Here is a 16142-nt window from a genome sequence, read left to right on the forward strand (position 1 = left end):
TGTTCTTGAAAATCGGAACGAGTACTTTTTCTCCACTCCTCCGGCATCCTCTCACCCTCCAGGATTTTGTTAAACAATCTGGTAAACCACGTCACAGCCATCTCTCCTAAGCTCATCCATGCTTCCACTGGTATACCATCTGGGCCCACTGCCTTGCCATCCTTCATCCTCTTCATGGCATTCCTCACTTCCTCACTGCTGATCTCTTGCGCTTCCTGACTCACTACCTCCAACTCTTCCAACCTTCCCTCTCTTATATTTAATTCTTAATATGAACTAAATACAGTGGGAATAGGCTTTTTTTTCTTATGGCTCTTGGAGAAAATCGGTGTTACCGTAACGACGACCCCTAATGAACTCGGGCCAAGAAGAAAGAACTCTCCTACCGAGCCTTGAAATAATCAGCCATACCCATTAACTCTTAGTTAAGAATTAATTGGGAGATCTGTGGTACAATCTTTAAAAAATTTCCCCCAAGAAATAATCCCCGCAGAGATAATTGATGTAAGCGTGTATATAAAATAGTATTGGAATACACGCTTATCAAATTATCTTCACTCGAAACGTACAGCTATGTATGCATAGAAATGAATGGTTAGTTGTTAAATGTTTGTCAGAGTAATATTGTTAGGTTAGACCTGATATATTCACGGTCCCTGCTTACGCTCCCCACTACCTGTGTTCTCGTTGTCGCGTCTCGCAAGTCGCGAGGATTTCTTGGCTGGGTTATTGTAAACAGTGGACTTTGTTTACTTGCTATTCTTCTTTCCTCACTAGGCCTATATTTTGGAGTGTGGTGGAGTGGCAGGAGTGAGGAGGGTCAGAGATGGCTACGGCTACCACGCAGGTCGTGCAGGGTAAGCGTAAAGTAATGAGATAATGTTGATCATCACAACAGCCTCCACCAGCCGCCTACCGTACTCCATCTCTGCTAATTTTCCCATTATAACCTGTAACTTAGCATTCGCTGCATGTGTTACTCTGCTTTTCATCAGTTCATGGCTCGTTAAATGGCCCTGGGGCCGAGACAGGAGGTAGAAACGGTAGCAAACATCGTAGCTGAAGCTCCTGCATTATTCATATACATTATCATGGAAGAATTTTTACTGTGGTTGACACTCGGCTTATAAGCAATATACGACGCGGTTATACACACATACGCAATGGAACCAGACTGTAGGGTTGGTGAATACTGTAGGTGGCTGAGGGAAACATTAGAAATGTCAGATGTATTGATCAGGGAGGTTTTTAGTTACATTGATAGTGTAGCCTAAGTTAGCCTGATCAGTGAATCCATTGCCATGAATACTTACAGTGGAAGACACCAGTATCTGTGCCAAACTAGTTTTGATGGTTGTATTATTGCTTAGATGTGTCAGTCTTTTAACATTTTAATTGAAATTAGCCTAGCTGCCAGTTGGACCAAGAGGTTTATGATTGTATGTATGAGCTATATTGAATTACTTACCTTGAAATCATGAGTTTGTTATGATATAGGTGGGATCATCATGCCCATTTGGTACAGAATTACCTTTTGGTATTATTTGGCAAGTTACCCATAATGCTGACTGCCAGGGCTGCAGCCTAACATCCTTCTTGAGAGTGATGAAATGTAGAGACTTCGTACCCATGACATCCATCCATCCTTAGCCAGACGCCATAATCCTGTAAGGGGTGGCTGTTTGACTTTGAGTTAGTTTTTTTTACAGGGAGGGGCACTAACCCTCCGCCAACCCACTCGTTAACACATGGTCTTGCTTAATAAGATGAGGTTAGTTTGGGTTAGGTTAATTAGCATGGGTTAATTAGGTTTTATGATGGTTACAACACTGTAGGATACTTCTGTGATATTAAGTGTATCAAGGAAAATGGAGTTGTTTTATCAGAGGTGCATATTTTTTTTGTATAATAGTCAGATGTCAGAATTAAATGATGTATGAGATATACAGGTTTTAATGTATAATTATAGCTGTGTATAATCTTAAGGAGAAGAGACCACCTCGTAATTTTTTTGTTTTTACCTACCTTTGAAGTGATTCTGTGAGTTTGTAAAGGTGTACAGAGGTGTTTTCAAGTGTGAAGAGGATCGATCAGTAAACAAGAATGTAATTATGTAAGAAATAGGTTACAGTAGGTGAGGATAAGTGGTTAGATTTGTATAAACTAGGATATGATAAGTTAGGTTGGGTTAATTGTATGAAAATGTAGATTATGTTTGGATAAATCATTTGTTACTGATAAGGGTAATTTCTTTCAAAAATGGTGTTCTGTCTGTCTTTGGTGCCATAGGGATTTGTAACCAAACACTGAATTTAAAATGTTTTTCACCACTTTTAGAGGAAATAAAAACATTGAAAGTTGAAAATGCACTTCGCAACTACTCAAAAGAATCCCATGAAGGGCTTTGTGCATGTATGCATTTTCTGTATACATATGCAGTATGTCCAAGCTGTGACTCTTACATTATTACATACTTTTGTACACATCTCAGGTTTCTTTTTTTTACCAATGGTTCCTGTTGACTGTTCTGAAGTAATTAACTGGTTTTGGCAGTTAGTTTAGCTTCCAGACCTTAGAGAACATCAGCTGTACCATGGCCAACCCCAACACAGGGATTCTTTGAGAGGAAGCATGGTGCCATTTGTGTGTTATGTTATTAATTAGCTACGATACTGTTTAAGTGAATTATATAGCTACACGGCCAGTATGCTGTGGGTCAGGTTGTTGTACTTAACCATCCCTTTGAGTATGGTACATGTTTACCTAAAACCTCACTTTTTTTATACTTTGTTTAGTTTTGAGCATACTGTATAGAGAATAAAACTTAATACGGGAAATCCCCAGATTTGATGGTTGTGTGAAACAGCAAATTATAGTAACATTTATATCATTCTCATCCATCACCATTACCCAAGTACAGTACTGTACTGTAATACACATGGTGGTGGAGGACACAGGAACAGGAAAATAATAGTAGTAGATAATTGATTAGCCTATGGAGTGCATGCACATAGGAAGAGGAACCATAGAAGGGAAACCATCAGCAGAGTTCCCAGTGAACTGAACTTTACTGTACATTTGATTTAAAGTACTCATACAGCAAGCCGTAAGAGCTCTCAGCTCTACTTGACAAGGCTAAGAATCCATAGCTACATAATAACTTCAGTGGAGACAACTTATTCATGTCTTGTAACACTGGTTCTGAATAAATCACAGTTATGTATGACGAATGAGGATATAAAGGAGCGTTGTGGTGTTGATGTGGATGTGATAGGAAGCGTTATGAGGAACACACTGAGGTGGTTTGGCCATGTGGAGAGGATGGAGGGTGAAAGACTGACGAAGAGAGTGTATGTGAGTGAGGTGGAGGGGGAAAGAGGGAGGGGGAGGCTGAGGATGAGATGGAGAGATGGGGTGGAGAGGTATATGAGAGAGGGGGATGTGAGTTGGGAGCATGGGAGTGAAATGGCGGGGGACAGGGCGACTTGGAGGCGATTTGTTTGTGGCCACCCCAAATGGGATTGAGGCGTCTGGCAATAGATAGATAGATAGTAATACAGTATTATGAATACAGTATATAATCGGTACTGGTATGTAGTATCCATGATCAAATATTTACATGGGCAGAGGAATGACAGCATCAGAGGGGAATGAAAACTTCTGCAGTACTGTGTTGTACAGTATTGTTTGTGGTGCATAGCTCAAGCTTAGTTATTGCTGTTTACCATTACTACTGTTTTTGTTGTTAAGTAATCCCAGTCTGTCTGGCTGAGCAGCCTTGTCAGTCACAGGCAAGAAACCACTCCTAAAATGCCTTCCCTTGCAGTGAACTGACACTTCCTCATGGCAAACAGCACCTCATCATATCGAGGCATTTGTAAGAGTGTGAATATTTGGTTCCTGGATGGATGCCACATTTGCATCTTAGTTAATGGGCACTGTAGTAGGCTCCACTCCACCCCAGTTTTTGGTTATGTGGTTACTGGCTTGTGTTTTATATGGCATACTGAGATAACAGGAAACCATGAGGCTTGACACAGTGTAGAGCCACCCGAATTGAAAAAAATGAATAATAAAAAGTGACATGAAGGAAGGGAGAAATAAAAGAGGGGAGGGTCAACATAGAAAAAGAATGAAAAAGGTGGAAGAGGTAGGCAGCACGACATCAAGTGAGTGGATGATGGTAACCACCACTTGCCATTTTACCATTATTGTATATTGTAGTATTTTATATGTATAAAATGGGATGTGTAGCTAAATTGTAGGGCATTTAAGACAGGGTCAGTGACAATGCCTTCCTTACAATAGTATGAATCCTCAAGAGATAATTGGAGATTCTTCTGTTTTGTAAAGGGAAGTAAGATTGGCCTCTGACTCCTAAATGTGTATTGTGATAATGCTTAATTTGGGATCCCCCATATACCTGAATGATATGGGATTGATTTTTTTTTTTCCGCATCCAGTATTTCCCATAAGTTTTTCTTCTGCATGGTTTAGGGTGTTGGCTGACATATCACAAATCTTATATCCTTGCGTAACAGTTGGAGTGTAGACTCTCTTCATATTTTGGACAACTGATGTAGGGTGGACGACATGATAGCGGAGGTGGTGGGCCACTAGACTACCACCCAGGAGTATAGGCAGATCAGAAGTGTGGACAACCAGTTGGACTAGGCAATGGGAGAGGATGGTTCTATGAGAGTAGAATAAGATCTGGGGCATTGGACCTCAAAATCGCCAGCCATTTCCCGTATACCCTATGTGACTTGAAAGACATCATGGGTTATCAGCTAGACCCACCAAATGAACATGTTATCATAGGTGTGTGTGGCCAGTCCAGAATCTGGTGACAGCAGCAGCACTAATAGGCATCAGTTCCATACTGTACTCAAGTGTATAAAGATGTGTTCTGGCAAGCCCAGCCTGGAGCTCTACCATACTTCCCAAGTGGCTCGGCATGCATTTTCAAACACCTGGACTGTGTTCCACCAGGCCATAGTGCTAAAGATTGGACCTGGTATAGTGGGGCTAGTGGTGCAACCATCTAATACTTGAAGCTCAAATTTTTAAATATATTAATGGGAAAGATACTTTTTTTTTTTTTTTTTTTTTAACATCAGTAACAGCAGTACAACACACCCCCCTATATCGCAAGGGTTGACGCCAGCAAGGGCATGTGGCCAGAAAATTTTGCCCCAGCTACCTAGTGGTGGGCCTATTGAATAGAGGCTTGGTGCAGGCTTTGCTGGCATAGTTTTTAGGACTGGGATGGGATGGGAATCAGATCTGTGCTAGATTTGTGCCAAGGTGCACTTGGAGGGTGTCCCTGTAGCTATCCTGGCAGGGTGCCCTGAAGCCACTGCCACAGCCGCTTGTCATGGCTGGTGAGCTGCGGATCCTCCCACGCTTTGACTTGGGACTGTGCGAGTGGGCGGGGCCTGTGGTCTGTCTGGTTTTGACATGGCAAAAACTGAAGAAAAAATGGAAGCCTGACGATACTAAATCACCCAAAGGGATCAGAGTGACATCTTCAAATGTGGGTAGGTTGAAGAGTAGAGCAGGGGAAGTGGTCTAGTCAGTGAGTAGGAGGTGGATGGATGTCGGCTGTGTACACGAGGTTAGGTATAAGGGAGGATCAGCCAGAATGATTTCCAGGAGGGATTATCGATGTGAAATATTTTGGCAAGGAAGGGCAGATGGATATGGTGGTTTGGCTGTGCTGGTTAAGGAAAAATGGGTGGAATATGTCATGAATGTAATGAGAATGGATGAAAGGATTATAGTACAGTAGTGAAAATTTTTTTCGGTAGGCTCACATTTTCATTTATATTGGCAGATGCTCCACAGGCTGGCTTGGATGATGTAAAAAAAAAATAAAAAAAAAATTGTAGAATGACTCAATGCGTGTGGAAGGTGGTAAGGGGAATGATGAAATTAAAGTTCTGGGAGGTAATTAAATGGTCATGTAGGTGAAGCAGCTAAGGATATGAAGGGGTACATGGGGGATGAAGGGGTAGCTACATGGGGAGGCATGTATGGTACAAGAATTGAGGAAGTGGGAAGTATACTTGAATTTGGGGAAGCAATGAATGTGATTGTGAGCAACACATATTTTAAAAAAAGAGAGAGTAGGTTGATTACACATGAGCTGGGGGGAAATAGTAGCCAGATAGATTATTTCTTGGTTAGGAGGTTGATGAGGGATATTAAAGTTATAGGGAGTTAAGTGTGTGTGTGTAGCAACATAAATTTTTGATACGTGACATGTTGCTTAAGGAACGAGTGATGAAGAAGAGGACCTATGCACCTAGGAGGAAAATATGGAAGTTGAAAAACCAAGCAGTAAGGGATGTCTTCTAAACGAGATGAATAGATTGGTGGCTGAAGAGGGAGCTGTTGACAGAAGTGATAATGAACAGTACAGAGCTCTCAAGAAAAATCTCCTGAGAGTTACTGATTCAATGTGTGGATGGACAAGGGGCCTCCCCGAGACATAAAGTAACATGGTGTTGGGATGAGGATGTAGAAGCTGCAGTTAAGGGAAAAGAAGGCTTTTCCAGGAATGGAAAAGGGATGGTAACAAAGAGGAATACTTGGCTGCCAAGTGTAGAGGTAGAAAAGAGGTTTACAGGACAAAATCTGAGTCTCAGAGACTTTTACTGGAAAACCTATATAGTGTTGAAAGGAAGAATATGGTACTTAATTGACAAATTGGTTGAAGAGGGAAAATAAGAATATCGTAGGTGAGCAGCATGTGAAGATTGATGAAGGAAAGGTAGTGGTTAACAGTGAGCAAATTACAGATGCCAGGAGAATGCATCATAAATGGTTGCTGAATGAGAAGTTTGACCAGAACAGGGAAGATTTGGAGTCAGCAGATCTAGTGTTTGGCCCTTGAGATGATGTTGCTGTGAGCAGGGCAATAGGCTGGATGCAGATGGGGAAGGCAGTGGGTGTGTTTTGGGTTGACTGCTGAAATGGTGAAGGCCTCAGGAGATATAGGAGTGGGGTTGGTTACTGATTTGATAAATATGATTATATATATATATGAGTGTTGTGTCTCAGATGATTGGCTGGAGAGTGTGATTGTAAATGTGTTCAAGGGAAAGGGTGATGCCTTGGAAAGAAGAACTTATAGAGGCGTAAAACTTTTGGACCATATGATGAAGGTAATGGAGAGAGTTCTAGAAGGTATGTTTAGAGAAAGAGTGACTATTGATGAGGTGCAGTTTGTGTTCTATGCCAGGGCGAGGGACCACTGATACCATATTCATTGTTCAACAGCTTCAGGAAAAATGTGTAGGAAAGAAAAGGGATCTGTACTTTGTTTTTGTTGATTCGGAGAAGGCCTTAGGCAGAGTTCTTAGGGAGGTGGTGAAGTGAGCAATGAGAAAGCTTGGGATTGAGGAGTGGCTGGTAAGAGTGGCATGTTGGTGTTTGCACCCAGATGAGAGTGAATGGAGATTTGAGCAATGAGCTTTTCACAAATTTTGGTGTGCATCAGGAGTCAGTCTTGAGCCCCTTGTTGTTTATCATGGTGCTTGAAGCCCTTTCACATGACTTCAGAAATGGACTTCTGTGGGAGATGTTGTATGCCAAGATTTGATGTTGGTTGCAGAGAGTGAAGGGGAGGCAGAGGAAAGATTTAGGAAATGGAGAGATGGTATGGGGCACAAGGGCTTGAAAGTAAATGTTAATAAAACAAAGATATTGGTACCTGGGGTTGGTGGTTGTACAGTCAAAGAAGAGGGAGAGTGACCATATGCGATTTGCCACAAGAACATGGGAAGTAATTTGATCTTGTGCAGTGTTTGTAATAAGTGGGTGCATAAGAGATGTAGTGGTATTAGAGGCAGACTGCAAGATCATGCAGACTTCATGTGTGGAATGTGTTGGGGAGAGCATAAGGAGAGTGTCAGGGGTGAAAGGATTGCTTTTGCTGGTGAGTGTCGCGAGTGTGTGGAGGAGTTTTGTTACTTGGTAGACATTGTATGTATTGGATGTGGGGCTGGAGTTAGCTCTGTGGCTAGAGAGAGTAGTGGTTGGAAGAAGTTCAAGGAGCTTTTGTCTCTCCTGACATTGAGAGGGCTCTCCACCTGTGCTAAGGGATCTTTGTATGTGGCATGTCTTAGGAAGGCAATGCTGTATGGTAGTGAGACGTGGGCAGTAAAGGAAGAGGATGTTCAGGGGCTCAAACATGCAGAAATTACATACAGTGATTAGGTAGATGTGCAGTGCTTCCTTGAATGCAAGGCCTAGGGGGGCTAGGTTTATGATGGAAGAGTTAAAAGAAAGGGTGGGATTGGACTATATTGGTGTTGTGATGAGGAGAAGTAGATTGAGATGGTTTGGGCATGTGGAGAGGATGGGGGATGACAATTGGTGAAGAAATTGAGAAGTGTTAACGTTGAGGGTAGGGTTGCAAGAGGCAGACCCCAAAAGATCAGGGATAAGGTCATAGAGTTTGACCTTAGGGATAAGGGACTGAGTAGGGAGGCTGCCAGAGATTGAGCAGCTTGGAAAACCACCATTAAGTGACCAAGGCCAACACTGCAAGCGTGTTGGAGCTTTTATAAATGAAAACGAAAATGATTGTAAATGTATGGTTCCTTAATACAGTATTAAGAAAATCATGTAACCAATATGTAAGCTGTGTCGAGAGCCACAACCCATGTGCTTTCCTGCTCAAACAGAAGCACAACAAACTGTGTGCATTTCTGCTCAAGATCCCCTTGAGTGCTCTAATTTTGAAGATGAGATGGAACAGACAATCACTGGAAGGTCGCACGGAGGTGAGATGAAGGGTTGTTCCCAGAGCGCAAGGAGCACAGAAGAATAATCTTTGTCGGAAAATACCTTTAAGCAAATCCTCATCATATGCTTTTAGAATTTATAGAGTTTTTATTTTCATCATGTGAAAACTTACTATTTATATACTTGACATGATAATGGTATTGTATCATATTTCATCCATATCCTGTTGTAATTCAAACCACTTCTACATTTTTAAATGCAGTGAAAAATATACTTATAAGTAAAGTTATTTTATTAACATGAGCAGGATCCAAATCATTCGTAGTTGTCGGACGTCACAAGAGAGATCCATCTCTCCAGGTACGGTAGTTCTAACCACAACAACCTTCTATCTACTGTCCCTCACTTTCATTCTCAAAACTTTTGACTTGCACCATGGTACGACAGCTGGTGCAACATTGTAACACCACTGGATCTGGTGCACCTTATGAAGAGGTGTGGTTACCTGAGTAGAGACCTCCAACTTTGCCACCCTATCCGCTATTTCATTCCCTCAGATACTTATGTGAGACACAAGTGGTCAGAGGATGACTGGAGGTCGAGGAGAAGAGACTGAGTGGCATAGACAGGGCCTCTGTGAGATGAAGGCTGTTGGAATAGAGGTTACAGAAATGACTAGAAATCTGCGTACAGTACAACATCATGGGGATGAAGGCACTGACAGACAAGTGAGAGGACTTGGAAGATGGCAAAGAGTTTTGCTGGTAGTGGGCTGTGCTGGCCTTCGAGTTGCCTGTTCTGTTACAGGGAAAAGTCCTTGAAGTTGATCTGAGGTAGAGGTGGCAGGGGGAGCATGGGAACCATGTATGAATATGACGAAAGACCTACGGTACATCTCTGTTGCCAGCATTAGGGATGTCCAGGGAGCTTTGATGCCATCAGTTAAGTGGCAGTAAGAGAATGGCAGGGTAGGAATGATGGCTGCTAAGTCAACCCAAGTGGACCTAGGAGAGACAGATGGTAGTGAGGAGTGACTAAAGGGGGGGGGGGGCATGAGTCTGGTCTTGAGTATTTTCAGGGCATGGGCATTGAAAGGCCTGCAAGATACTGGCCAGGAGGGGGATTGGGGGATGATGCCTGAGCCATGGGAGAGGAAGGAGGCAGGATAAGTGTTGGTGAAATAGAAAACTTTGGGAGAGGAGGGTGCATGTGCTTTTTACCTGCTGATGGTGGTTGATTACATAAAGGTGTAGACCAATAAAACCTTTGTATTAAAAGCACTGTTAATTGTGCTAACTTTTCTAAAGCTTTCAGGTATGATTTTACAAATATTTGTAGTAAGTTGTATCATTTGTTGCATTTTTTTTCTGTGCTTAATTTCACTCACAGTAATTATTACTGTACCGTATGTTGTTTTGTTCTGGACTGTGTAATCTCTGGTAGTGTTGGGGACTCAGTAAACAACAGTGAAGGGGAGACTTATGGGTTCAAAATTATTTTTTGGGTATTTATGCTTGCTGGAAGCTGTTGAAAGGCTTATGGAATAGAAGATGAATAAAAATGTGTAGATGTATACAATGATAAGCCTATTTTTGTGGTAATTTACATTTTCATCTGCTGTACACTACACTACAGTACAGTATGTTTTTGTTTTATTTCCAGATTTTTACTGGTTGTGAAGATATTCAGCCATTATGATGCCAAAATTATGCCTTTCAGTATGAACCTGGAAAAAAAAAAAAAAAATGCAGGAGAAAAGTTATGTCCATCAAACTGGAGGAATACTAGAACAGAATAATGCCAGTGTATAATAGATAAAAAAAAAAAAAAAAAAAAATCATTGTTACAGGTAGTGTTGTTCTGTGGTGGTGTCCAGGTTTTTATAGGCAACCTGTGGTGTATGAAGGGGTTAGGTTAAGTAAAGTTGGTTTGGTTAGTTATATTTTTTTACTGATGTGTTTAAAGTTGGGTTATATAGAGTTATATCGTGTGGCCGCAGAGGTTTACTCTTGAGTGACTTTGACCCATTGACGCTTGCTGCACACACATGCACTGTACCTTAGATGTATCCCAATTTTTCTTGGTGTCACACAACACAAATGATTGTCATGTTTATTCTTAGTATGGCTGAATAAGGCAGAGTTGGAGGAAGAGGCCATGAGGCACTTAGCTCTGGTGCTCGTCTCTGTACAGTATTTTGGGATTTGAGCCTATGATAGGCTGTTTGCCTACTATCCTGGGGTACAGTGCCCTTGCATCATCCAGATTACCAGATACTCCTCCTTGGTGTTACCTCAATTGTGCTAATACTGCACAGTCATAAACAACCTCAAGGCGAGCAGGGTATCTGGGAAGGCTGATAGCTCATGGCCAATCTGGACAGTGAATGGTCAAAGACTGAGAGTGGGAGGGGCTAAAAATGGTTAGGTGAGCAATTCTGGATTGTCCCAGTGCATCAGTTAGACATTACTGCCTTCCCAGCCTTCTTTCCTCTTTGAGAGAGTTGATGATGACCACTTGTCACAGCCTGGCCCCACGTGACAGCCATGACACTTACAAGCCTCATGGTACCGAAGGGGCTAACAAACCCCCTCCATGTACATATCCAGTTATAATATACTCATTACACTTACATGGGTGTAGCAGAGAGGAAAAGTTTGAATGTAATGGAGATGAGGTGTCTGAGGAGTATGTGTGGAGTGACGCGTATGGATCGGGTGAGAAATGATGAAGTGCGAAGGAGAACTGGAGTTGTTCGGGAGATGGCTGGTAGAGTTGAGCAGAGGGTGTTGCAATGGTTTGGGCATATGGAGAGAATGGATAATGAGCGATTGGTGAAAAGGATAACTAGATCTGATGTGAGAGGTGTAAGGCTGAGAGGAAGACCACGAATAGGATGGATGGACAGTGTGAAGAGAGCGTTGGATGCGAGAGGGATGTCTGTTGAGCAAGGAAGAGTGGCTGTGCGTGATAGAAATAAATGGAGAGAAATTGTGAATGAATAAGTGATGACGCAGCCCTGAGGGGATATTCTCCCGCATTTGGTCTGATCAGCTAGTCAGGTCAGGTGCGGGTAAGGGGATGGGTCTGTTATGATGTGGCAAGGGTAAACCAGTTCTGCTGTCGGGCCCTGCTGCGGATGTCACTGATTGCATTGCGCAGTTGACCCTTGTGCGGTGTGGTGCGGTGATGATCTGTCCATTCTCCCCTTTGGGGCTAAGATGCGAATGAATGTGTTTGAATGGATGAGTAAATGGGGAGTGTGTCGTCCTGTCTCGGCTACCTCCCTTTCCTTGGGGGAAGCAGCCTGGGTATATAGATAGATAGACACTTACAGCAGCACAGTACCTGCATCAGAAGTCATACAGCAAGTACCTACATCTGTCATAGAATGTACAGTATCACAAACCTTTATCTAACATTAAGTCTGAACTGAGGTGGTTTGGCCATGTGGAGAGGATGGAGGGTGAAAGACTGACGAAGAGACTGTATGTGAGCGAGGTGGAGGGGGGAAGAGGAAGGGGGAGGCCGAGGATGAGATGGAGGGATGGGGTGGAGAGGTATATGAGAGAGGGGGGTGTAAGTTGGGAGCAGGGCAGTGAACTGGCTGGGGACAGGGCGACTTGGAGGCGATTTGTTTGTGGCCACCCCAAACGGGATTGAGGCGTCTGGCAATAGATAGATAGAAGTCTGAACTCGTACCTTGGCTGGCCCAGGTCTGCCAGTTTGGGAAAGGGATCTGATCAGCTGATGTCAGGGCAGTATAGAGCTTGCTCAGTAATTTTACCCAACCGGATAATAGTGAGCAGTAGAAGCTTTAACGTCTTGTGAATTTTGCTTTAATATTCATACCCTACTAAGGGCTAAGGCACTGAATAGGGAAACTGCCAGAGATTGAGCAGCATGGAGAGCTGCCATTAGGTGACCAAGACCAATACATGCAAGCTTGTTGGATTGTTTATAAATGGAACAGTTATTTGATTGTGAAATGTTTGGTACCGTATATGTATTCATGGAGGCGAAAACAAATAGCATAGGTGTATGTGTGAAGATTTAAGTATGAACAAAAAGTCTGTGCGGTCTTCATTAAAGAAAAGTTGTTAGCGAAGTTTGCTAGCCGAGTGAGTGAATATGAAAGCATTAGCAGAATGTTTTTAACCCCTTCAACCCAAGGATATAATTTGTAGCTTGTTCTTGCTGCCACCCGGTGAATTATACAGCACTCAATCATCAGTTTAGGAAGTTTTGCCTTATTCAGTTTTAGTTGAGTTATGAGATGTTTTTTAGGTATGTGAATTAAGATATAAGCTAACAATTTTATATACAAACCTAAGCTCAATAAAGTGTAGTTGTTAAGTATTTGGTAGGTGTGTGAGTGAAGATAAAGGTATAAACAGACAGTCTTGACCCTAGCTGAGGGTCAGTGGTTTGGTTGTGAATTGTTTTGGTTGCCGTTTGAGTGAGAATGTGTGTGAAAACAAACACATATACAAAGCTGAAGCTCCAGTAAGTTTGGTTAGGAACTGTTCAGTTATGAAATGAAAGTACAGTTATAAACAGTCTTATTCACAACCTGGGCAGAAGACAGTGTGGTTGTGAAATATTTGATGAGTGTTTGAGAGAAGGTAAATATATAAACAAACAAAAAATGACTCAGAGACTCAGGAACTCCAGTCTTGTTCTGTTTTGCCTTGTGGCTGACAGTAATGACTGTGCAGCAGACCCAAGTGAGTGGAGCCATTTTTTTGTGAAGGCGGGGGCAGCGGGAAATGTCAGTTGTCTTGGAGGCTCCCTTGCTAGCACTGGGGACTCCTTGCACCTGCTCTGCATTATCATCCTACCTACAGCAGTTTATTCACTTATTTTCATCTATCTGCCTGTGCTGTAGTTTCATTCCTTTTTTATCATGCAATTTTCATCTTCCTAGCAATATAATCATTCATTTTCTCCATACCTGCAGTTGTTTTTACTTCCTTATTTTCATCTCTCCTGCCTGTACTGTAGTTTCATTCCTTCATTGTCATTTAATTTTCATCTCCCTAGCATTTTTATCATTCATTTTCTCCATACCTGAGTAGTTTTAATTCACTCATTTTCATCTCGCCTCCCAGGACTATACCGGTAACCCTTTCATTTCCACCATATCAGTGTTTCATTTCTTTTTTTCCCTCCATCATCTTTGTAGTAGTGTTGCCATTCATATTGTGTATCATTTTCATCAGCTCTACCAGTTCAGTTGTTTTATTCCTTCATTTTCTTTTAATTTTCATCATTCAGTACATTTAATCATTCATGTCTGTTCCCAGGAGTCTGTTGCCGTATTTATCGTTCTTCATATTCATCCTGTGTCCTGCCCACATGTCATTAACTTCACATTCATCTGTTAGCCAGCCATCGCCGTAGTTCTCTATTTTAATTTTTATTCCAGCAACATTTTTGTCTCAATTTCCCTCCCTCTCTCCCTTCTTCTCCTCCTAACTGGTTCACCATTAATTTTCACTTCACTTTTATCATGTCAGTAGTTTTATCACTCATATTCATTTCACATTCAGTCTACCAGCACTTTCATTCCTCATTTCCCATCCCCTCATTTCCATCCTTCATCCTACCAGCATTTTCATTCCTTCATTTTCTTCCTTTATCCTCCTCCTGGGTTCGGTTCCTCCTTTTTCATCTCATCAGCAGTTTAATTCCATCATTTTTATCCATTTTATCTTATTCACATTTTCATATTTGCATCTTTATCTGCTTCATATCTTTCATTTTCATTCTTTGTTTTTCCTTTGGTGTCATTCCCTCATCTTCTTCCTTTGTTCTACCCTGATTTCATTCCTTCACTTCCCTTCCATTATCACTTTCATTCCTTCATTTTCATTCCATCATAACTTTCATTCCATCATTTTCTTCCCATCCCTTTCCTTCATTTTCTTTCATCATCACTTTCATTTTTTCATTTTCTTCCTATTATATATCACTTTCATTCCTTCGTTTTCACCCATCATCTTCTGTGTACGGTAGTTTCATTTTCATTTTTATCCGACCAACTACAGTACCTCCATTAACTTTTTCATTACTAAACCCCATACTGTACTTGATTGGACAATTTTTATTTTTATTAGTACCTAGAATAAAAAAAGAAAAAAGAAGTCATTATCTTTAGAACTTGTTAACTGACTCTAATGTGGCCCAGTTTGTGTCCTTTTGCATCTTATTTCATGTAGCTCTGTAGCAGAAAGAAACAGTGATACCACCCTACATACTTTCCACAGCACTTCCTTGTGACTTCTATTGTCTGTCTATTCTTACAGATCATGATGGGAATTTTAGGCCGAGTTAGAGTAAAAAGAGTGTACAGTAACATTTTTCACCACACTTCATTCATCATTGGTGTACAGTTTAGGTTCCTTTACTGATACCATGGGGTCGCCTAGTATGCAGGATCTTAATATGCGATATCGACTCAGGAAAATGATAATTTTTTAAATATGTGAAATGTGATCGTAATTTGCAAATCCATCATCAGAAAGCAAGGGAAAAACAGTGTTCTCACTCAAAATGGTAGTATCCAAAGCCACCACCAGATGGGTGGCTGGTTTCCTGCCCTTTCCCTCCCTCATGTTGTCTCTCAAGTCTCAAGACCCTTAGTCTGTGTCTGCCCGCGCTGTACTCTCATATTGTGGTGTTTTTAGCATTGTACAAGACCCATTCTTGCTCACCTGATATATCATGGCTGCACCGCTTCATTCCAAGAATAAGAGGATCACTTTGGAGCTGAAAATGAAGGTTATAGAGTTGAACAAGTATGGTACAAGGATCTCAAACATTGGACGTGAACTTGGCCTCGGTGAATCGACAGTGAGGAACATTCTCAAGAACAATGAGCAGATTTTACAAACCATCAAGACTCATGGAGGCCAGCAAGTGGACGGGCACAGTGAGGTTACTAATCCCACATTTATACAAATGGATCACTACCTAGCACACTATATTCACATTTCTGTTATCTGTCTTTGAGCAAAAGTCTTTCCTAAAATGATAGTCAGTAATGGAGAAATACTGTAAATGACAAAGATAGGGTGAGGTGTCAACCATATACATTTATTTCCATTGGTTGAATGGTTTCTAATATGTGAAATTTCCAATATGCAGCGCATTTTGTCGACCATATTCTCGCAAATTGGGAGACCCCACTATACTGCCATTTCCAAGCCCTCTGGTATCACAGCATATCTCTCATTTACTGCAGCATTAACTTATTCAGGGCTCTGTTTCTCTCATGCTATAGCCGGGTGCCTTGAATAATTGTTTTCATGTCGCCCGTCATCCACCATGAGGTTGCCCATCCACTGTCTCAATATCACCCTCATTCATCCACTTGAGTCTGGTGA

At 41.7% G+C, this 16142-nt stretch overlaps 1 protein-coding gene across 2 annotated transcripts in view; it reads left to right on the plus strand.

Moving 5' to 3' along the window:
• Positions 1-722: 722 nt before the first annotated feature.
• The window catches only part of tgo (Aryl hydrocarbon receptor nuclear translocator homolog tgo), a 261601-nt gene continuing 246181 nt past the window's right edge, over positions 723-16142 (plus strand). For both annotated transcript variants that reach the window (XM_080275477.1, XM_080275478.1), the window contains exon 1: positions 723-857. In XM_080275477.1, the coding sequence (XP_080131603.1) occupies positions 827-857 (31 nt within the window). In that variant the 5' untranslated portion in view covers positions 723-826. The remainder of the gene's footprint in view (positions 858-16142) is intronic.

Source organism: Coenobita brevimanus, chromosome 61 (genome assembly GCF_032717465.1).
Source record: "Coenobita brevimanus isolate Jiangsu-jjx chromosome 61, ASM3271746v2, whole genome shotgun sequence".
Taxonomy (NCBI): Eukaryota; Metazoa; Arthropoda; class Malacostraca; order Decapoda; family Coenobitidae; genus Coenobita; species Coenobita brevimanus.